This window comes from Pogona vitticeps, chromosome 6, assembly GCF_051106095.1.
Source record: "Pogona vitticeps strain Pit_001003342236 chromosome 6, PviZW2.1, whole genome shotgun sequence".
In the NCBI taxonomy this organism is placed as follows: Eukaryota; Metazoa; Chordata; class Lepidosauria; order Squamata; family Agamidae; genus Pogona; species Pogona vitticeps.
The window spans coordinates 47,548,177-47,571,145 of NC_135788.1; the positions used below are offsets into that span (position 1 = coordinate 47,548,177).

Consider the following 22,969-nt stretch of genomic DNA (forward strand, 5'->3'; position numbering starts at 1 on the left):
CACATATACCAGGTTGTAACATCTTATTCTACTCATCATGTTGCTACTTTCAAAATGTACAATAGTGGTATCAGAAGACTTCAACATACCATGTCCCCTTCCTAACAGCCTGAATTAAGCAAAAATAACAAATGTTTATGGTGATTTCTTAACTTGGGGCATTTTCCTTCCAAAAGTTACACAATTTGTGATACACCAGCCTAGCTAGGTAAGAGCATTTAGGCTGGCAAGTCTACTTTTTTCCAAGTTATTTCAGTTAAAAATCTTATACAACTTAATAAAATACCTTTAGCCATTGCTGCTTTCTGTAATATGAAAACATAACACTGATCCCAATCCTTCCCAATAATGTTCTGTCAGCTTCATTGTGATATGCATCAGCATTAACTAGAAAAGAGAAGTAGCAATTGTTACTCTAGATTTTTAGAACTGTGTAAATAGAGCGAAGTGTTCATATAACACAACATATTTGAAAGTAGTTGTACCCCATTAAACTTCTCCCTACAAGGAGAAAGCTGACACAGAATTTTAAAAATACATAATATTTAAAGTATCTACATGACCAGTCTTCTTACTTTTACCTACCAACATAAATCAACATAAATCTCAACAATAAATTGCCACTAGTTATGAAGTTAAACACTGCATTTCCTGTCACACAAGAGACATCTGTTTTGTTGTATGACAGGAAATATAACCTCCAACTTCTTAACTAGTGTCAAATTGCTGCTGAAATTTATGCTGATAGACTTCAGATGCCTTCAGTATATAGCTGAATTCTAATTAATATATTGCACTGAAGGCAACTTTCAAACTGTCAGCAAATGTATCTTCCACTAAGTAAGACTGTAAGAATTCAACATCATGAAGGCAAATATGCTGCACTTAGATAAATATTCTGGCCAGAGGCAGCAGGAAGGAATGTGTATTTAAAGTTAAGACATCCCAAATATGCCACCAATTAATTTAAATCATTTGTTTCGACCAAGGTTGGGGCTGTGTGGAGCCAATACTTGAGACTGCATTGAACAAACAAGTAATTTGTTCTGCTGGGACAGAGAGAATCTGCCTATGTTTATGGCTGTTTCTCCAGGACTGAGAGGAAAAGGTGGTAGCAAAGCGTGTAAACAATGTTTTGCAGTGTTGAAAATTTGGATGGTGCGCTGCTGGTCTTTTGCCAACTAGTTGTGGCCTATAAATATGTGACTTAATGATTCGGTTAAAACTCTACTAGAGAATCAGAAACAGATTAATAAGCTGGTTCCTTCCTACACTACAGAACAAGTAAGAGAAGAAGGCAGGCAGGTGGAGGACATGAAGAGGATGCCTTGGAGGACTTGAACTAGAGGACTTTCCCCTAGGCTCTCCTTTATCTTTTCCTCCTGGCTTGTACGTACTTCTCTGAACCTTACTTGCCTGTTCTGCTGTTTTTTAACAGTTAAATTCTTCACATGCCAATGCACTCAGAAGAGGCAATGAAAGATTATTGAATCATTGAGCTCTTGTAGATGGAGCATTTGTCCCCCTCTCCATATCACTTCGTACTGCTTGGTGCCAATGAAGCATGGAGTTAACCAGGATTTGTATCCAAGCATCTCTTTTAAAATCCATTTTTCTTTTGTTTGTGAAAGTCACTTCTCTTTAAGAAATCATTAACAAATTCATTAAGAAATCTACTTCTTTGCCTGAGCTTCCCTGCAGTGCTTTTTCTTCTTTGTGTTAAATGAAAGTTTAGGGAAGCTCTCCCCATTGTCATGAACTTAAATGGGAAATGGCATAGAATAAATACTCTGAGAACAATGCAGTATTAAAAATAGGTCACTTTTTAGCATAGACTAAAAGTAGTAGAAAGATACAGGAAAAATGTACTATGTTAAGAAAGATAAGCCTAATAGGAAAAACACAGATACTATCAGTGGAGATCCTACTACTTTATAGAAGAAAAACAGACTGTGTGTAATAACTGGTTCTTCAAGGTTCACCTGCGAACTTACAAAGTGGTGCTTCTGTAACAATGCAGAGAATCATTGGGAACATTCTAGAACTGAGGACTTTAGTTGGGAAACTTCGCCATTACCCACTACATGTTCGTTCTGGGGAGTCCAGAGTAAAATTTGAAAGTGGAATTTAATGTGACACTATACCCGAATTTCATTAGAGAAGACTTGTTAAAATAATTAATACCCTGTTTCCCCTAAAATAAGACCTAACCTGAAAATAAGCCCTAATGTGATTTTTCAGGATGCTCGTAATATAAGCCTTACCCAAAAATAAGCCCCAGTTAAGTGAAACCCCACCCTCCACCATTGTGCAGCAACCAAAATAAGTATTTGAATGAATGTAGATTGTTGTGCATGAAAAAATAAAACATCCCCTGAAAATCAGCCCTAATGTGTTTTTGGAGCAAAAATTAATATAAGACCCCGTCTTATTTTTGGGGAAACAGGTTAGCAATATACTACCACCACCACCACCACCACTACTACTACTACTACACTGCCCCATAGTGCTAGAGCAACTTTACCTGCAGCTGCAAATTCACAAAAAGGAATGGCTGGCCTCTCCTCTTTGACAAAACTTGTTAGGATGTCAGCAATACACAACGAGTACTTTTCAAGATCATCAAAATTTTCGCACCCTCTCCTCAAATTAACGTACAAAGTTCCCAATCTAGCCCAGTCACCTTTTTCTTTACAATGCTGTTTGAAAAGTGACAAAAATGTAAACAGAATTATTCATAATCTATAATGGCTCCAAAAGAAATAATACAGTTAGTCAGTAGTTAATTTTTCTTTTAGCACAGCTGAATTCTACAGATCAGGATTTACTTGACAACTACATAACTAGGATAAGACCTTTCACAATACATAACCCAAGAGTCCAAAATTGTTGTTACACAAAAAGCTAAAAAAATTGCTTGGTAGTGAATATATTTCAAATTTTGAACAAATTAAGAATTTTGACCAAATGTTATTCAGAGTTATTGCTGTAAAATGCAGCATAATTTTCAAAATGCTCAGAGCATAAAGTAGTCTCAATTTCCTTGCCTTGTTTTGCATTTACAAGATGATATGTCAATTACCAAGGCAAAGAAGGCATCCATGATTGACAAAACAGGACACTATACATTTGAGTTTATGCAAGATAATAATAAGAGATGTCCAATGAAGCTGCACTGCTAGATGTAACTAAGAGGGTAATGAATTTAAAGGTATTCATATCAACAGTAAAACTGGAAATTGACGGCTTCAAACACCATGTTGACTTTTCATATAGTGACACCAACTCCAATCCCACATATAAAAACAGGCTCTTTTGTCTCTTACCTATGAATACTAGCAAATATTCTGTAGAATTAATAAATAAAGGTCAACTAGGGGAAGGATACACAGGAGCCATGTTACCAACTTTCAGGTCTTGAAATTTAGTTTTCACATTTAATACTTTCACATGACTTCTTTGTACAAAGGAAATAATTATTTCCCTCTAGATTTTTCTAAGTTAATACCAAACAAGGGATCATACATAATTTAATCATTTAGCACCTGTCACCCAAATCTCTAGATTTCAACAGATCATAGTTTCTTACAATTTGACTATTATCATGGCATTAACTACCATCTTCCACACCTGTGTTTAAACCAAATGTATGTACTGTACCTGAAATTCTGCTACTGCGGAAGTAAAGTCACAAAGACTGGCCTTGTGCAAATACGTTCCCTGGAATCTTAGAAACAAATTTTATATAGTTACCTGTTTTGAGAAAGCTTAGCCTTATGTTTCAACATAAAACCCAACAAATCAAGCTCTAAATCATCAGCTATTTATACTTCTAATAACGTGTTATGTGCTGTCAAGTTAGAGCTTACTTACAGTGACACTAATAGGGCTTACAAAGTGAGTGAGATTTTAAAAGAGTGGCTTTACCTGGTCCATCCCAAGTGGGTTTCCATGGCCAAGCAGAGATTCAAACCTAAATCTCCTGAGTCCATCACTCTATTCACTATACTAAACTGGGTATCCTCCTAATTAGAGCTCCACAAAATACGCTCTTCAGTATACAATTTCACCTGTGTTATTTGTAGCATCCTTGATGCACTAGCTACGGTTTCCTCAAATTTGTCCTTTAAGCAACATGTGTTTTGTTACTTCAGATTCAGGGAAAAAACCTTTCATGGATCACTATCTTGGCCAAAGCCAAAAGGATGCTCAGCTGTGGGCACGCCTGGAAGTGAAAGGAAAGTCCGATACTGCAAAGAAAAAAAGAGGTTACTTGCCTGTAACCATAGATCTTTGAGTGGTCCTCTGTGAATTCACACAAATGGGTCTTGTCTGCACCTGCACTGATGTTCTCGGAATATTCTAGAGCTAAAAGTAATAACTTTATGGCATGATCCCCCATGAGGCACATGCTCCTACCACTCAGCACTCCCCTCAATTCCTAAACGCTGTCCACCAGGCAGAAGAGCTGTCAGATAGTTAAAATATCCGTGAGGACAGAGGGGAGGATGGGTGGGTAGTGTGAATTCACAGAGGACCACTCAAAGAACTATGGTTAAAGGTAAGTAACCTCTTTTTCTTCTTCGTGGCCTCTGTGAATGCACACAAATGGGTGACTAGCAAGCTTCACTTACCGGCAGGTGGGACGTCATGGTAGGAAAGATGCCAAAACAGCTCTGCCAAAACCAGCATTGTTGCATGCTCCCACGTCCAGCCGGTAGTGCTTCACAAAGGTTGATGGGGTGGACCATGTTGCAGCACGGCTGATGTCAGGAATCTCTGTTCCACATTGAAAAGCAATGAAGGTGGACAGCGCTCGAGTGGAGTGAGCTTTCAGCTGTACAGGTGGTGATTTTCCTGACAGTTGGCAAGCCAGATAAATGGTCTGAACTATCCACTTGGCGACAGATTTTGAAGAAGCTGGACCTCCTTTGTGAGGACCATGAAAACACGCAAAGAGCCTATTAGTCTTTCTAAAGTTCTTGGTCATGTCCAAATAAAATGCACGTCTTCCATCAATTGTATGGAGCATGTGCTCTAGAGGTGATGATGGCGATTTGAAGAATGATGGCAAAATGATAGGTTGATTAACATGAAAGTCTGATACAATCTTAGGCAGGAATGAAACATCAAAGTTAGAGTCACTTTATCGGGATGAAACTGGGTAAAGGGGGGATCAGATCGTAGAGCTGCGAGTTCACTAGTTCTCTTGGCAGATGTAATTGCCATGAGGAATGCCATCAGAGTAAGAAGTTTGAGGTTCGAGGAGGACATGGGCTTGAATGGAGGATGCATTCGCACATTTAACACTATCTGTAAAGACCATAGAGGGACAATACATTGACGTGGAGGACAGATGTTATTCAGTTCTTTTTTTAAAAAAAAATTATTATAAAATACCTACTACTACAGAAAAAAACCTATATAAAATACAAAACAAAACAATACAATAACATACAATTGCCCTTGTGCACCCATCACCTTCAGGACTAGCATTACACTTCTTTCCATCCATTTTCACTCCAAAATTTTATTGTTTCTTCTCTCGGCGTATACCCCCTCCCTCTCCGAAATACATGTTGTAAAAATACATTCCATATTTTCTTAAAAGCGTTATTTTTCATTTGGCCGCTACTTATTTTCATACCACATGTCAGTTTGTCGTTAATTGCGATATCCCATAATTCTCTGTACCATTCCTACAAGTTAACTTGATTTTCATGTCTCCAGTTCCTTGCAATAATTATCCTTGCTGCCGTAATCATCATTACTATTAACTCCTTATTTTCTTTAACCAGATGATCTTCCTTAATCAGATTCAGTAAGGCTATTAACGGAGACATTTGAATATTCAATCCAATTATTTCAGATATTTCTTTCAATATTAATTCCCATTCTTTCTTTTTTCACATAACCACCACATATGTAAGTACGTCCCCTTCTCTTTTTTATAACTCCAACATAACATTGACACACTTTTATCCATTATATTCATTTTGACCGGCGTTAAATACCCTTCTCTAATTATCTGTGCCAGTATTTTGATTATCATTGTAAATAATGCTGGAGATAAGGGGCAACCTTGTCTAGTACCCCGGCCTAGGTGTATTATTTCAGTTATACCATCATTAACTATTACCTTGGCTGTATTCTGAGAATAAAGTTGGTGGATTATCTGATTGAAATTTGGTCCAAACCCTAAGTACTTAATTAATATCTTCAACACATCCCATTCCACTGAATCAAAAGCTTTAAACATATCTAACGATATTACTCCCACCTTAGAGTTACTTTCTTTTGCTAGGTTCATTATATTAAGTACCCTCCTCATTAAATCTGACATTTGCCTACCTAGTATAAATCCATTTTGATCTTTTTCAATATATTTCCACATAAAGCTATTCAACCTTTTTGCCATTATTGCTGTAAATATCTTAGCATCCTGATTTATCAATGATATTGGCCTATATGCATCCATATTTGCAGGATTTTTATCTGGTTTCAATATTAAGACTATAAGTGATTCTCTCCATAAAAGTGGGATTTCATCTCCCTTTAATATCTTATTAAATAATTCTTTTAATTTTGGTATAAGGATCTTTTAAATACTTTATAATACTCTGGGCCTAATCCATCTGTTCCAGGGGTCTTTCCTACCTTTAAATTATTTGTAATTTCCTCTATTTCCTTATCCGTAATCATCTGCTCCATCATATTTTTATCATCATCTGAAATTTTCTTATTAAAATTATTTTAATATAATCTTCAATTTTTGTTGTGGAAGGATTTTTACTACTATATAAAGTTTTATAAAACATTTGAAAAGCTTCAAGCTTCTCCTTTGTTTTATTACATCTTTCCCCCTTCATATCCTGTATTACACCTATATTACTTTTATTCTTTTTTTACAAAAGACGCATTAGCTAATAGTTTAGAATTCTTATTACTAAACTCAAAATATTTTCTTTTTAAGTATATTAAATTTCTTTGTACCTTTTCCAAATGAATTCCTTCCAACTCCTTTCTCTTTGCCTGTAATTCTATTATTGCTTTTTTATTCCTAGTTTTTATAACTATCTTTTGGATGTTATTTAGTTCCTTGAGGAATTTTTTTTACAGTAGGGGGTGCGAAGAGCTTCGCCGAGGCAGGAGTCATCTGGCTGATGGGTGATGAGCTTCAAGGCAGGAGTATTCTCCAGGCTGCCAAACTCAGCGATGACAGGTCTGGGTGGTAGACCATCCCTTTGTTCAGTGTTAAGAGGTCGGAAATCAGCGGAACTCCGAATGTGTCTGTTGAGATCAACAGGAGGTAAGTGAACCAGTGTTGTCTCAGCCACCAAGGAGCGATCAAGATTGCATTGGATTGGAAGTGGCGGAGCCATATTACCATCTGTTGGATGAGTAGTATCGATGGAAATAGGTATAGTAGATTCTTTGACCAGTCCATCATGAACGCATCCCCAATGGAGTCGATGTCTGCTCCAGCTCGAGAGCAAAAGATCTCGCATTTCCTGTTCGATGTCGAAGCAAAAACATCAACATCTGGAGTGCCCCAGTATCCACAAAGCTGAAGGAAGGTTGAGTCGCTGAGGGTCCATTTGTGGGTCCTCATGTCAAGTGACTCAGATGGTCGGCCATGTAATTGTCCTCTGTAGAGATGTGCACCGCAATGGGAAAGATATGATATTTGTAGCACCATTCCCATAGGTTGACTGCTAAGTATAAAAGGGACCAAGAGTGAGTGCCTCCTTGCTTGTTCACATAGTACAGGACAGTCGTATTGTCTGTTGCCAGCTATACTACTTGTCTCTTTATAAGATACAGGAATGCATGGAAGGCACGGATGATAGCCATGAGTTCCAGATGATTGATGTGGAGTGACATTTCCTGTTTTGTCCACAGACCATGAATTCTATGATCCAAACAGTTTGCTCCCCAACCTGACAGGCTGGCATGTGTGGTGACATGCACTGTTGGTTGGAGAGCTGTGAATGGGTGCCCCACTCAAAAGTTCAACGTGAATGTCCATCAGGTGTGTTGGTCCGCTAACTCTGGTGTCACCTGAAGGTTTACAGACTGATGATCCTTGGTTGGGTCAAACAGCGAGAGGTATCACGATTGGAGGGACTGTAGTTTGAGTCTGGTCTGTTGAATTACTGACGTTGTGGATGCCATGAGCCCAAGAAGGTGTTGGACATGGCGGGCTGAAATGAGAGCTCAAGGCCAGAATGGTCAAATTGCTGTTTTCATTTTCTTTATTCTTTCTGATGGTATGAATGCTCTTGCTTGTATGGAGTCGAGGAGGGCTCCAATATAAGTGATCCTTTGGAGCAGTTCTAGCTGAGATTTGGAGTGGTTGACCTTGAGCCCGAGACTTCTTAAGGTGTCGAGTGTGATCTCTGTTGCTCGCATGGCATTGTTTGAAATGAGGAATAAAAACTGATTGGAGATGGGATGTCAGTGTTAGTACTGCTGATAGGTCTTACCTTTCTTCTGTGGCTTATGGAAGGACTGCCGTTGGTGCTGTTGACTATGCTTTCAAGAAGACGATGCTGATGTTGTCGGGATCGAAAAGGATCTGTCAGGTTTTTGGGATCGATATTGTCTGTATGGTTGGTAGTGTTGGTATTGTTGAGCTGGTTGCTGACAGTATGGTGTTTTTTGTAATGAGGCTTGTAGGGGCGAAAGGACTGCAAGTTTACATATGACTTTGCTGTTTTTCTTATTTTATGGAGATTCATCAGTCTTCTGGTTGAAAAATACCAGAACTTTCAAAGGGAAGTTCCTAAATTCTGGCCTTAGCATCGTCGTTCAAGCCCGTAGATCTCAGCCAAGCATATCTGCGGATCGAGATGGAAGATGCCAAAGTCTCTGAAAATGCCTTGACTGCATGCCTGGCAGCGATTCTCTGTTGTTTTGCCAGAGATGTTGCTTCTGTATGAGCATTGATGAGCTCAGACTTGATCGACGCAGGAGCAGATTCCAAAATCGGTAAAATCTTGGTCCACAAATGGCATCGGTAGGGGCCCATCACTACCTGATAGTTGGAGAAATAATTGTAGCGAGTAATTTCTGCGTGCTATGACGTCTAGCTTTCTGTCTTCCCTGTTGGTTGAGAAAATGGAGGACTTGCCTCTAGATTTATATACGTTAGATTAAACGATGATGGAGTTAGGCACAGGATGTTTTGCTAGAAATTCCATATTGGGACCATACGTTTGGTACATGTTCTCTGTACATCTGGAAATCTGTAAGTTTGCAGGCGGTTTGTCACAAGCATCCTTAATGTGATTCAGCATGAAGGGAATAAAGGCAAGATTAAGACGTTGGGATTTCTCTCTATTGATGTCCTCAAATATAAGGCTAGTTTCAGGTAAAGGAGGCTCTTCCACTGGGAGTTTTAATGCAGCAGCCATACGAGAGACAAGGTTAGAATATGAAGAGAAATCTTCCGAAGGGGAGGACGGGTGGTTGTGTGTGGCATCAGGGAAAGGGGTTGGAATATTGGCTGGAAATTTGTCCGAGGAGTCAGAATCGGTGTTGAGTTCAGATTCGGATGGAGAAGATGAGGACTGAGTATCATGTGTCATCACTTGATGGCGAGAAGGAAGATGAGAGATGTTAGATGCTTGTTGAGCATCAGTCGTCAGTCCCAAGTATATTGTGGAAATGGTAAGAGCTGCATTGTCTTTAGCTGAGTGTTTAGCACGTTTAGGTTGCTCGACATGGGAAGCTGGTGTCGAGTGCTTCCTTGGAACTGTCAATGTCGAAGCAGGGACTGATTTATGAGAGCAATGTTTCTTAGATGGAGGCGGTTGTTTGAGACATGGTTGTATGGTTTGAAGATGTTGTTCCATATGAATTGGCATCGAGAAGGGGAAAAAAATTCAATAGCAAACTGTTGGAAGTATGGGAAAAATGGAAAAGTAAAGTACTGCCCAAGTTGAGGTATGCTGGTCTGCCCTAGCTAACGCATGTCAGTCGGCGTCAAAGTATGTTTTCTTTTCTCCTTTCGCTTATTTTTGGAGATTGAAGAGGGGTGTTCGACTCTGACAGCTTGCTTTCACCCGCCCTGACATAGGGCTCGAATGCGCCATGGCTGGACTGGACAGAAGCTCAGTCCTCAAGTGGCCTGTCGAGAGGGGAGGGCTACTGGGCTGGACCGGAGCCTGTGCTGGTGGAATATGCACCTCATCCCCTACAAAATTCGACTCCAGTGTCCCTCTGGATGATTCCTCCAAGATCGGAGGGTTTGTCTCTAGGAGGGTGAATACGAGCTGATTTAACTTTCTTGGATTTCTTTTCAATCAGCTTCTCCTTTCTTTTCATAGATGTTTCCAAACTTTGATTCGTCTGAGGGACTGAAGCCGATCTAGACTTCGAAGATGTCTTTGATTTGACGGACCCTTCCTTAGAGTGAGGAGAAGGGGTCATTTGATCGGGAGCAGCCATGGCTGGAGGCCTACAGATCCCTCTATCTTTCTGGAGAACCTTTCAGCACAGCGTTAAAAAGGAACTGACGGGGGTGCTGAGTGGGAGAAGCATGTGCCTCATGGGGGATCATGCCATAAAATTGTTACTTTTAGCTCTAGAGCAGTGGTGTCCAACCTTGACCATCCAGATGTTCTCGGACTTCAACTCCCAGAAATCCTGGCCAGCAGAGGTGGTGGTGAAGGCTTCTGGGAGTTGTAGTCTAAGAACATCTGGAGGTTTTGTTAATCTTATATATTCTGTCAGTTTTTTGTGTTATTGTTTTGTAGGTATTTCTGTCTTTTTTGTTCTTTTTTGTATTTGTCTCTGTAGGTATGTATGTTATAAAAAATAATAAATGTTTTTTAAAAAGAACATCTGGAGGGCCAAGGTTGTACACCACTGCTCTAGAGTATTCCGAGCATGGCAGCGCAGGCGCAGACAAGACTTATTTGTGTGCATTCACAGAGGCCACAAAGAAGAAATACTACAAAGGAACCGGGAATGTTAGATCTATGAACCTTTGTAAGCTGGGTGTGGTTAAACAGGAGATGGCAAGAATAAACACTGACATCCTGGGCATCAGTGAACTAAAATGGATGGGAATGGGCGAATTCAATTCAGATGATTATCATATCTACTACTGTGGAATAGCTCTCACAGTCAACAAAAGAGTGGGAAAAGCTGTACTGGGATACAATCTCAAAAATGGAAGAATGATTTCAATACGAATCCAAGGCAGACCTTTCAACATCACAGTAATCCAAGTTTATGCACCAACTACCGATGCTGAAGAAGCCGAAATTAACCAATTCTATGAAGACTCACAACACCTTCTAGAACTGACACCAAAGAAAGATATCTTCTCATTATAGGGGATTGGAATGCTAAAGTAGGGAGTCAAGAGATAAAAGAAACAGTTTGGCCTTGGAGTTCAAAATGAAGTAGGCCAAAGGCTAATAGAGTTTTGTCAAGAGAACAAGCGGGTAATCACACTCTTTTCCAACAACATAAGAGACGACTCTACACATGGACATCACCAGATGGGTAATACCGAAATCAGATTGATTATATTCTCTTCAGTCAAAGATGGATTAGCTCTATAGAGTCATTAAAACAAGACCTGGCGCTCATTGTGGCTCTGATCATTAGCAAAACTCAAGCTTAAACTGAAGAAAGTAGGAAAAACCACTGGGCTAGTCAGGTATAATCTGGTAGAATCTAAACCAAATCGGTTATGAATACACAGTGGAGGTGAAGGACAGATTTAAGGAATTAGATTTGGTGGACAGAGTGCCTGAAGAACTATGGACGAAGGCTCTTAACACTGTACGGGAGGCAGCAACAAAAACTATCCCAAAGAAAAGGAAATGCAAGAAAGCAAGTGGCTGTCCAACAAGGCCTTACAAATAGCAGAGAAGGGAAACAAAATGCAAGGGAGACTGGGAAAGTTACAGAAAATTGAATGCAGACTTCCAAATAATAGCAAGGAGAGACAAGAGGGCCTTCTTAAATGAACAGTGCAAAGAAATAGCGGAAAAGAATAGAATAGAGGCAAAGAAACAGACAAAAAGAAAGGGAAAAACCACACATGTGTTCAAGAAAATTGGAGATACTAAGGAACATTTTGTGCAAGGATGGACATGATAAAGGACAAAAATGGGAGGGACCTAACAGAGCAGAAGACATCAAGAAGAGGTGGCAAGAATATACAGAGGAATTATACCAAAAAGATCTGGATGTCCCAGACAACCCAGATAGTGTGGTTGCTGATCTTGAGCCAGACATCCTGGAGAGTTAAGTGGGCCTTAGAAAGCACTGCTAACAAGGCCAGTGGAAGTGATGGCATACCAGCTGAATTATTTAAAGTCTTAAAACACGATGTTGTTATGGTGCTACACTCAATATGCCAGCAAGTTTGGAAAACTCAGCAGTGGCTAGAGGATTGGAAAAGATCAGTCTACATCCCAATCCCAAAGAAGGGCAGTGTCAAAGAATGCTCCAACTACCGTACAATTGCACTTATTTCACACGCTAGGAAGGTTATGCTCAAAATCCTACAACGTAGGCTTCAGCAGTATATGGACCGAGAAATCCCACAAGTACAAGCTGGATTTCGAAGGGACAGAGGAACTAGAGAATTGCTAAAATGCGCTGGATTATGGAGAAATCCAGAGAGTTCCAGAAAAACATCTACTTCTGCTTCATTGACTATGCAAAAGCCTTTGACTGTGTGGACCACAGCAAACGATGGCAAGTCCTTAAAGAAATGGGAGAGCCTGTCCACCTTATCTATCTCCTGAGAAATCTGTATGTGGGACAGTAAGCAACAGTGAGAACTGGATGTTGGAACAACTGATTGGTTCAACATTGGGAAAGGAGTACGACAAGGCTGTATATTGTCCCCCTGCTTATTTATATGCAGAATACATCATGCAACAGGCTGGATTGGAGGAATCCCAAACCGGAATTAAGATTGTCAAAAGAAATATCAACAACCTCAGATATGTAGATTATACCACTCTGATGACAGAAAGTGAGGAATTAAAGAACCTCTTAATGAGGGTGAGAAAGTACAAAAATGGTCTGAAGCTCAACATAAAAAAAAACCTAGGATCATGGCCACTGGTCCCATCACCTCCTGGCAAACAGAAGGGGAAGATATGGAGGCAGTGACAGATTTTACTTTCTTGGGCTCCATGATCACCGCAGATGGTGACAGCAGCCACGAAATTAAAAGACGCCTGCTTCTTGGGAGGAAAGCGATGACAAACCTAGACAGCATCTTAAAAAGCAGAGGCATCACCTTGCTGGCAAAGGTCCGCATAATCAAAGCTATGGTTTTCCCAGTAGTGATGTATGGAAGTGAGAGCTAGACCATAAAGAAGACTGACCGCCATTGAATTCTGGTGCTGGATGAGACTCTTGAGAGTCCCCTGGGCTACAAGGAAATCAAACCGATCAATTATGAAGGAAATCAACCCTGTGTGCTCACTGGAAGGACAGTTCCTGAAGCAGAGGCTCCAATACTTTGGCCATTTCATGTGAAGACCCCCTGGAAAAAAAATCCTGATGTTGGGAAAGTCAAGACAAGAGGAGAAGGGGACAACAGAGGATGAGATGGTTGGACAGTGTCATTCAAGCTACCAACATGAATTTGACCCATCTCCGGGAGGCAGTGAAAGACAGGAGGGCCTGGTGTGCTCTGGTCCATGGGGTCACGAAGAGTCTGACATGACTTAATGACTAAACAACAACAAAGGGAAAAAGCTTGAGAACAAAGAAACACAGGGAGGGGGTTATAAAGAATATGGCTTAAATCCATCGCCTAGTCCTAACATCAGCAGGCCCAGTGAATCAAGGAGTTTAAGTGTTGGTTTGCTCTTCAGCGACAGAGTCAGTGTGTCTACTCTAGCTGGGGCTAGCAAGTGCATTTCAGTCCCATATTTGAAATTAACTGGTTGGCTGAGATAGTCTTTAGATTAGCGCACCAGACTGTAGACAGCCCAGAGAGTGATTTTTTTTAGGTAGGGGACTTCAAAATATGGAGCTCTGGTTTCCAGACATGTAACTCTTAGCAATTGAAGGAGAGGGGATGAAGGACAGATTTTTAAAACCAGTTTTTTAATCTCTGGATGTTGTTAGCATTTCTTCCCCCTCCAAAAAAATGGTGCTCCTATTGGCTGTGATCCAAGACAACCTTTGGAAAGGTAAGGAGGGATCACAGCTTGATGGTATGGAGGAAAAATCCCTACTTTCCCCTGGTATCTGCTCTTCTTCGCTCATTCATTTTAATAAAATGCTGGAGAATTCAGGATTCCCTCTAACTCCTGCTTTTACCTGTCAGAAGGTTCCAGAAGAGGAGTAGGGAAATATTTGTCCTGTTGAAGACTGCACCCAGTTGGGAGTAATTTTCCTGGAACTATATGCTATTGGTAAATGAGACCACCACCTTTCTCCCACCAGAGGTTTAAGCTGATAATTTGCAGAGGACTTTCCCTCCTCTCTTCCACCACATTGGCCCAAACCTTTCCTCTCTTCTTTGGGCCACCCTTATTTGCATGAAATTCAGCTGAGGACCACATGTTGCATACACCTGCGCCAGAATAAATGGATTGTTTGAACATTTATGACTTCGTTCAGCTGTAACAAACTCCATTTTATAACCATCGTTTATTAGACAGAAGAGAAGTGTTAATATCTATATTTATTGTTACCACGACCCGTCAACAAAAATCACACAAATAAAAGGAATACAATGGTATGTACAAAAGCAAATTTAGTCTTTCAAAGTTAAAATAACTGAAGTAGTAAAGTGGATCAAGTTTCCAGTATCTGAATTCTTGTCCTTGTGATATAGGATAGTTTTGCAACCAATTTGGTAATAGAGAGGAATTGTGTCTGATAAACAATAAGAAATATAACATTTACTTTTTCTTCCAAGAAATCTAAAAAGGAAGAAGGGAACTAATTCCTGTATAGAATCATGATTTCAAAATACAATAGAATGTGAGATGCGGAACAGTATCACGAGTCTTCAGACATGAAGGGACAATGCTGCTTCAAGACACAGTGCGTACTGAACCTTCTCGTGATGAGGACAGAAGGCAGTCCCTTTGCATAAGACAATGAAATGAAGCTCTGTGCTGGTAAAATCTGCAATTTATTAAATAATTAGCCCTCAGGTTTCTCCAATGGATGCCAAAGTTTGGAGGACAAAAGAATTCAGATATCACTGAAACTAAATCCTGATGATCAAGTTAATATAAACTGAAGGCATGCCATGTTCTGACTCTTTCCTCAGTTAGATACAGAAATTACAACTGGGGAAAAATGCCAGTAACATAAATTTGTAAAATAACAGCATTATGCTAACCAAATCAAAGGCCTAGATCTTATTGCTTCTTACTGCTTAAATATTAAGTAACTGCTTGGATTTTCAGGGGCACATCTGAAATAAGTAGGGTTATTTATTATTTATTTATTAAAATAATTTTACCTTGCCTTTCTCCTTAAAAGGACCCAAGGTGGCTTACATCATTAAAAGGACAATATTTGAAAGCTAAAAACAGTAAGTATATAAATAAAGTATATTAAAAACCGTAAATAAAATCAATCCAAAAACACATCTAAAAGCAGCAGAGCACAACAATCCAACTTGAAAAAACCCTCTCCGACAGCCTGACACTAAGGAAAAGCCTGGCTGAAGAGTAAGGCCTTTGCCTATTTGTGGAAAGACAGCAAAGATGGATCCAGCCTGGCTTCCTGTGGGTGGGCAGCGGAGAAGGATTTTTCCTGTATCCTCAACCAAGTGTGCCTGTGAGGGTGGTGGGACTGAGAAAGGACTCCCCTGATTATCTTAATGCCCAGACAGGCTCATAGAGGGAGATGAGGTCTTTCAGAGTTGGCCCCAAGTCTGTTTAGGGCTTTATAGATTAAAATCAGCACTTTGAATTGTGCCTTGAAATGGATCAGCAACCAGTAGAGCTGTTGTAACAGGGCAGTTATATGTTCCCTGTAACCAGTCCTAGTTACCAATCTGGCTGTGGCATTTTGGACCTGTTGGAGTTTCCCAACACTTTCCAAAGGCAGTCCCATGTAGAGCACATTACAGCAGTCCAGCCAAGATGTATGTGTTACTAAATCAGACCTCTCAAGAAAGGGGTGTATCTGGTACACCAGTTTTAACTGTGCAAAGGCATTCCTGGCTACCACCAAACCTGGGCATCCAGGCTTAGAGATGAATCCAAAAGCACCTCCAAGTTGCACACCTGTGTTTTCAGAGGGAGTGTAACCCCATCCAGCACAGGCTGAATTGCTATTCCTTGATCTGCCTTTTGACTGAGCAGGAGCACTTCCATCTTGTCTAGACTGGCATACACTTGAAAATCCAAGCAGAGACTTGTTAACTGCCAGCAAGAAGCCAATGTGAGTTATGCTGTTTACATTCCACAGGTATAACTACACAATTGAATTTGGGCCAAAATGCAGGAACCAGAAATCTGATTCCTAAGGCAAAATTGTATTTATCTGGGAAAAAAGCTCCTGAAAGTTCTGCTCACATGCTCCTTCCTTTTCTTCTATGTTATTTCTTGTATTTAATTTACAAAATTTCTAAGGGTTGATAAACAATATTTTTTCACATTTAAATCAGGAAACTGATTTTACCAGGATCTGATCCTTGTTTCACATTCCAGTTTGAATTCCATGATTAAGGTCTCGGTTCAGAAAATACACAAAAATTGAAGTTTAATAAATGGCAAAACTGCGTAGTGCAAGAGAATGGAAGGTAGAAGGAACACACAGAGCACACAAGCATAATACACACTCACGGTTTAATAAAACATAGTTTTCTTACATGGAAATTGTTACAGCTGAACTGGACCCTAACACCTCTGTAGTAAGAACCCTTTTTTATTCCTTGTAATTCATTTTAGCACGTTATATGTTCTTTTGAACATGGCACTGCTGTATCTTACTATTTCACAATATTACCTCAACAATGTTTAATAAAGTACAGTATGCAACATAAAAAGAAATCAACGTACTGTCAATAAAACACTGTGTAGTACCAATAAAATACTATATAACTTATTACTAAAACAATATAGTACAAACATGATAAAATACCTCACATCACAATGTACTTATTGAGTTATGCAATGCTACATAGATTGACATCTCCTTCACTTGTGATTGGGAGAATACATTTATTTTTTAGCTATAATACAAATGGTATGAGAAAAATATATACCTGGACGTAAAAGTAGTTATTTCCTGACTGGAAAGTTGTAGTTGGCTTAGGAACTTTCTGATACAGCCTACATGTTCATATTCAAGGATCATTCCAGCATCCACAAGCTATGGTAGCCAAAACAAAACAAAAAAAATATGCACAAACATAAGTAGCTCCACCCCTGAATGCCAATGCTATTTGGCTATTTCCTAGGTGATTAGCAGTCAATATCTGATGGTTTTTGTGGGTTTTTCGATCTCTTTGGACATGTTCTGAAGGTTGTTCTTCCTAATGTTTTGCCAGCCTCTGTGGCCGGCTTCTTCAGAGGACAGGAGTCAGAATTCTGTGCTCTGGTGCAATTTGTTTGGATAGTTGAGTAGGATAGCTGTGGGATCAGCTTTTGTCCTTTTCAGGAGATGGGTGATTGTGATGATCAGCATGTTTTTTTGTTGTGGGTGTATTGTTGTGTTTGGATAGCTGTGGGATCAGCTTTTGTCCTTTTCAGGAGATGGGTGATTGTGGTGATCAGTGTGTTTTTGTTGTGGGTGTATTGTTGTGATAAGAGGGAGAGATTATCTTGTTGAGTTTTAAACTTTCTTAATTTTTGTTGAAGCTCTGCTGGTGTTTGTGGATTTCAATCGCTTCCCTATTCAGTCTAACATAATGATTGCTGGTGACCAAGAAAAAAGAAGAAAGTTTAAAACTCAACAAAGCCTGGCTCCCAGCACTGAAAAATGCAGCCTGCAAAACATCAAGGAACTCTACCCAGCTACAAGGACTGGTGATCACTGCACACCAAAAGACCAGCTAACGACACCCATCAATCACAGTGACAGATCATCTCTCCCTCTTGGGACAAGCTCGGTATTGATACCAAAGTCTAGGCTTTTTCTGTTTAACCACATCCCTTTTCTTTTTAGGAGAGTGGCCCCTTGCTGAGGCTGAGGGCGACTTCGACACTGAGGTCAATATCGATGCCGAAGAAGTTTTGGGGTTGGGTACCTTCGAATAAGTTTTTCAGGTGGGAATAGCAGGGGCCATTGGATGGGTCAATAGAACAAAGGGCTTGGATCGAGAAACAGGAGCAAAGCAAGATTCCATAGTTGCAGGACTGGAGGGTCTCAGGGACTTTTCCCAAAGATATGACGGAAGTCGTTGCAAGTGGAGTTTGAGAACTGGTTTGGTTAATTTCTTACACTCCAAGGCAGTCTGGTGTCTCTCACCCAGACAAAATAAGCAGCGATCATGGCCGTCAGTGAAGGGAATCTTAGTGGCACACAAAGCACATCGCTTAAATGGGCCCGAAGAGGCCATAAAAAAGGCAGGAAGGGGGGGAAAAGGGGGGGGAGAATCAGAACAAAAAGATAACTCACAGGGAAATGTCCATAAATAAAAGAACCAGATTAAGTCTGTAATTCAAGAGTTATAAACGTTTAACAGTCCAAAGATCAGAATAACCTTAAGATATTAGAAATTCGCTCTAGCAATAGCTAAAGGAATCTGATTTCAATGGTGGCTAAAAGGAACTGAGGTATTATGGGCAGGCGGAGCATGCGCACCACAGGGGAACGTCCTACTAATTACATGTTTTAAAGCTCTAGAACATTCTGAGAAGTCCTGCGCAGGCACAGTCTAACCCATTCATGTGCATTCACAGAGACCACGATTAAGAACCTGGCCAGTACAGTTAGTGGAAAAGGCTTCTGGGGTTTTAGTTGAAGAACATCTGTGGACCCAACAATGGGAACACTGGTCTAAAGTGACTCTTCCTACACCATTTGGTATGAAATTTATAAATGTAGAGGAGGGCATTTGGTCCCACCCATCCGTGAAATTTACAAAAATCAAGCTACTGCCCGAGATTCTATATGGTGCTGAAATATGGAACCTAACCTCCCTAGAAGTAATCCAAAATAAATTTGCTCGATTACTTCTGACAGTCCCCCCTTCAACCCTCTTAGCATTTCTTAGATTAGAACTGGTACTAATATCAATTATTAGCTTATAGACTAATGTCAATAATGACAATAATGACATTAGTCTATAAGCTAATAATTACCATATTTTTCGCTCCATAAGACGCACCTTTCCATAAGACACACCAATTTTTTAGGAGAAGAAAACAGGAAAATATAATCTGTTTTCTTCGCTCCATAAGACGCACAGACTTTCCACCCCCCTGTTTTGTGGGGGGAAAGTGCATCTTATGGTGCGAAAAATACGGTAATTACTAGCTGAAAGTTTTGTTCATCACCCAGTCAGAATTTTTAATATCATATGGGGAGATGAATTTTAGATCATGGAAACTTTTTGCACTGCAACTAGTTGCTAAACTTGGATTCTCTGAAGAGTATGTGAGACACCTTGGCCTATCTGCTGCAAAACATTTACTGAAACAGAGATTGTCCGACCACTGGGTTCAAACCAATTTAGGTTTGTTAGGCACCCTAAAAATGGCCCCTTTATATAAGAACATTTAACCCTTGCCTTTAAATCTTCCATCTTATTTTACTGATTTAATGAGTTTTGATTATAGAAAAGATTTTACTCGGGCACATTTTGATATATTGCCACTAGTCAGTTTATTAGGACGCTAGACACAAATTCCATATCCTGAGTTTGCTCTTGTGACCAAAAATCAGTGGAGATTTTCGCATATGTAGTCCTCTATTGTCCACTATTAGAGACCTATCGCATTTCTCAACCATGTTTTACAAAAACATTCTAGTAATTCTGATCAAGAAAAGCTTTAGATCCTACTTTCCGACAGAGACAAATTTGTCATTTTCTGAATGGCATGGTTGATCTCTACATTGTTAAAAATGAAATCTGTATCCCCTGCCTGTATCAATTAAGTCAATAAGTAATTGTGTCTTTGGGATTATTTCCCTCGTGATAAGTGCTTGCTGCTGGCAATGGTTAATGCCTTCCATCTGCCTTTGCCCTCTCGTTAGATGTTGAAACTTTGTGCCATAATAAAATCAACTTGATTTGATTCTAAATGGCTTTTAATATTGTATTATATTGTAATGGGCTTTATTATGTTGTCTATATTGTTTTAACTCATGTATGTTGCAATGGCCTGTGTGCCACGCAATAAACTTATTTTGCTTGCTTGCTATAAAGGTAAATGAGAACACAGATCATGCGACTGATGAGACAATGGGCAATATCCTTTTCCCATAGTTATACTACCGTAAACTGGATATGGGTATTACAAATATGCAATTTAAATTAACTGAAAGTTTCTTATTCCCCCATTTCAGATTCTGAGGCTCCCTAGGCCCCGAGGAAGCCTTTGGGAGCTTCAAGACCTGAGTGCGGAAGAGCCTTTAAAAGTCAAGAGTCACCTTCAGTACTCCTGATTCCAGTGGTGGAGTTCTGGTGACAATAATAATTTAAATTGATTGAAAATTTTCTATCCCCTCATTACAGATTCCAAAGTTCCCCAGAGCTCCCTCCCCCCCCTTTTTTTTGCCCTGCGGAAGCCTCTGGAAGCCTTGGGTATGGGGGAACCTTTAGTACTAAGTAAAATCCTCACCAGGTATCCACTGCTGGAACTGGGACTCCTGGCAGTGATCTTTGACTATCAAAAGCTCCTCTACCCCCGGACCCAAGGCTACCAAAGTTTCCCTCAGGGCAAAAGGGAGCCCTAGGGAACCATGGAATCTATATGAGGGGATAGGAAACTATCTATTAATTTCATTTAATTATTTCTGACGCCCTGATCATACTAACTCCAGTGTAACTGTGCCAACAGGATTTAGCCCAATATATAGCAGGAAAACAAAACAACAAAAAAGGCAGAATCATGAATAAAACAACACATTAAGATGAAATCAAACAATCCAAGACATACCTTACAAGAAACGTCAATTAAGTCAGGTACTAGCTCTTTTAAATTCATGGAAGCCACTTGTTCAAACGTTCGGAGAAGAATGTCTACTGTTGGCTAAATAAAAACAATAGGAATTAGAGGCATAATAAGAGCTAAATACATTTAATGAATTTGTTAACAAAATGCAAGATGAAATTTCAGTCTGAAATGCATTAATTACATTAATCATCCTAAGCCACTTCTGAATAGCTAGGATCTGATGTCCATGCAACATCACTTGAGAAATCTCTAGCATCAGTCAGTACGGTTTCTGGTATGAAAAGCAATGCCTTTCCAATTCTACATGATTTTCAGATGCCGCTAATAATCTGTTTTAGTAACTGAGTCATATAAAAGCCATCATAGCAGCAGGTTCATTGAGATGCTAATGGTAGTGGGGAATACCTATTTGTGCACATGCACAATGGAACCTTTAATAAATCATTTCTTGAAATGAATAAAGTCAATACAATAGCCAAACTCCACTGGAGCCCAGCCAATCCTACGTCTACAGTTTTCACAACTTTAACACACACAGAAGACAAAGCAAGGTAATCGTTAACTCTAAATATTTATTTATTAACTCTAAAACAGATAGATCAAGTAATAATGATAAAGCTAAGTCATTACTTAAAACATTTTTAAGATCTTTATAAACACACCAGTTCTGGGACAAATGGAGGTTATTTGATAAAGACAATAAGATACACTTTCTCCTGTTACTTACACAATTATTACTCTAGAATAGACCTTTCTGGTATCTCCCCACAGATAACAGTGAAGACTTGAAAGAACAGCATTAAACCAATGGTTTATGCGGACCATGCACCAGTGGTATTAACATGGGAGACTGGGGAAAGTACTTTTAATCAGTGGAGGTTTGGAAATTGGTTGATTGTAAGAGAAGAGAGGCAGGAATATATAGGAAGGAATACCAATGAGATTTTTTTTTTTTTAAATGTTATTCTGAAGTTAGCTGGCTAGTAATATGGGATACTTCTATAAGAATCAAAAAATCCTCTAAATTAAAACAACAATAGAAGAACAGGAACTGGTTACTCATATTTAATAGCAGAAAACACTGCAGAAGACAACATGAAAATTAGATGTTACAGCAAATGTAGAACTTTTAAAGATGCAGCTGAAGTGCAAAATATCTTATAAACCAGAGGGAATGAAAAATGCTAGAAGACACATTATGAGTCTGGTAGTAACTCTTAAAAATCTTTCATAAGAACCTTGATGAAAGAATGAAGGGAAAAAATCTAATTATATTTCTGTGAATCAAAAAAGACTAACATTAACAGAAATCATAATGGAAAAGTTTAAAATATTGTATGGAGAATTATATTTGTCAGAACAACCTTGAGAAGAAGTCACTAGTGCATTTCTTCAGGAAATTAATGTCCCAAAAAATCACATACTAAGAGAGGGACTTGTTTGCAGCTCCTTTCTCCATTAGAAAAACTCTATTAATAAAATGAAACGTAATAAACTTCTGGGGTCAAATGGCCTAACAGTTGGAATGTTTAGAACTTTCTCAACTAAAATTAAGTCTGGCAACAGTAATTAATGAAACTGACCCTTTACAACCCCTACTACATGGAAAGAAGCTAAAATAACCATAATACCCAAACCAAGAAAAAATACAATTAGTTTCTTATACTTATCTTCCCTTAGCAATGGCTTTAAAATTTAGTTATCTATCATAGCTTTAAGACTGAATAAGATTACAGCTAAATAAATACATTTGGATCAGAAAAGATATGAGCATAAAAGGAAACTATCATTAAGTATCAAAACACTAGCAAAGACACTATGACTGAAATCTTGTTGAGTTACAGTCATAAACATAATATGAAAGGGCGGGAGGGAGCGGGGCGAGC

At 39.3% G+C, this 22,969-nt stretch overlaps 1 protein-coding gene across 3 annotated transcripts in view; it reads right to left on the reverse strand.

Annotated features, from left to right (window-relative positions):
- Positions 1 to 22,969, reverse strand: part of TOPAZ1 (testis and ovary specific TOPAZ 1) — a 97,031-nt gene that overhangs the window by 22,283 nt on the left and 51,779 nt on the right. For all 3 annotated transcript variants that reach the window (XR_013537276.1, XM_073003455.2, XM_020799488.3), the window contains exons 11-15: positions 21,066 to 21,158; positions 17,225 to 17,331; positions 3,661 to 3,727; positions 2,525 to 2,699; positions 287 to 387 (exon numbers count right to left, since the gene is read on the reverse strand). Coding sequence is in view for 2 of the 3 variants with exons in the window: in XM_073003455.2 (XP_072859556.2) it covers positions 287 to 387; positions 2,525 to 2,699; positions 3,661 to 3,727; positions 17,225 to 17,331; positions 21,066 to 21,158 (543 nt within the window). In the remaining variant the exon portion in view is untranslated. The remainder of the gene's footprint in view (positions 1 to 286; positions 388 to 2,524; positions 2,700 to 3,660; positions 3,728 to 17,224; positions 17,332 to 21,065; positions 21,159 to 22,969) is intronic.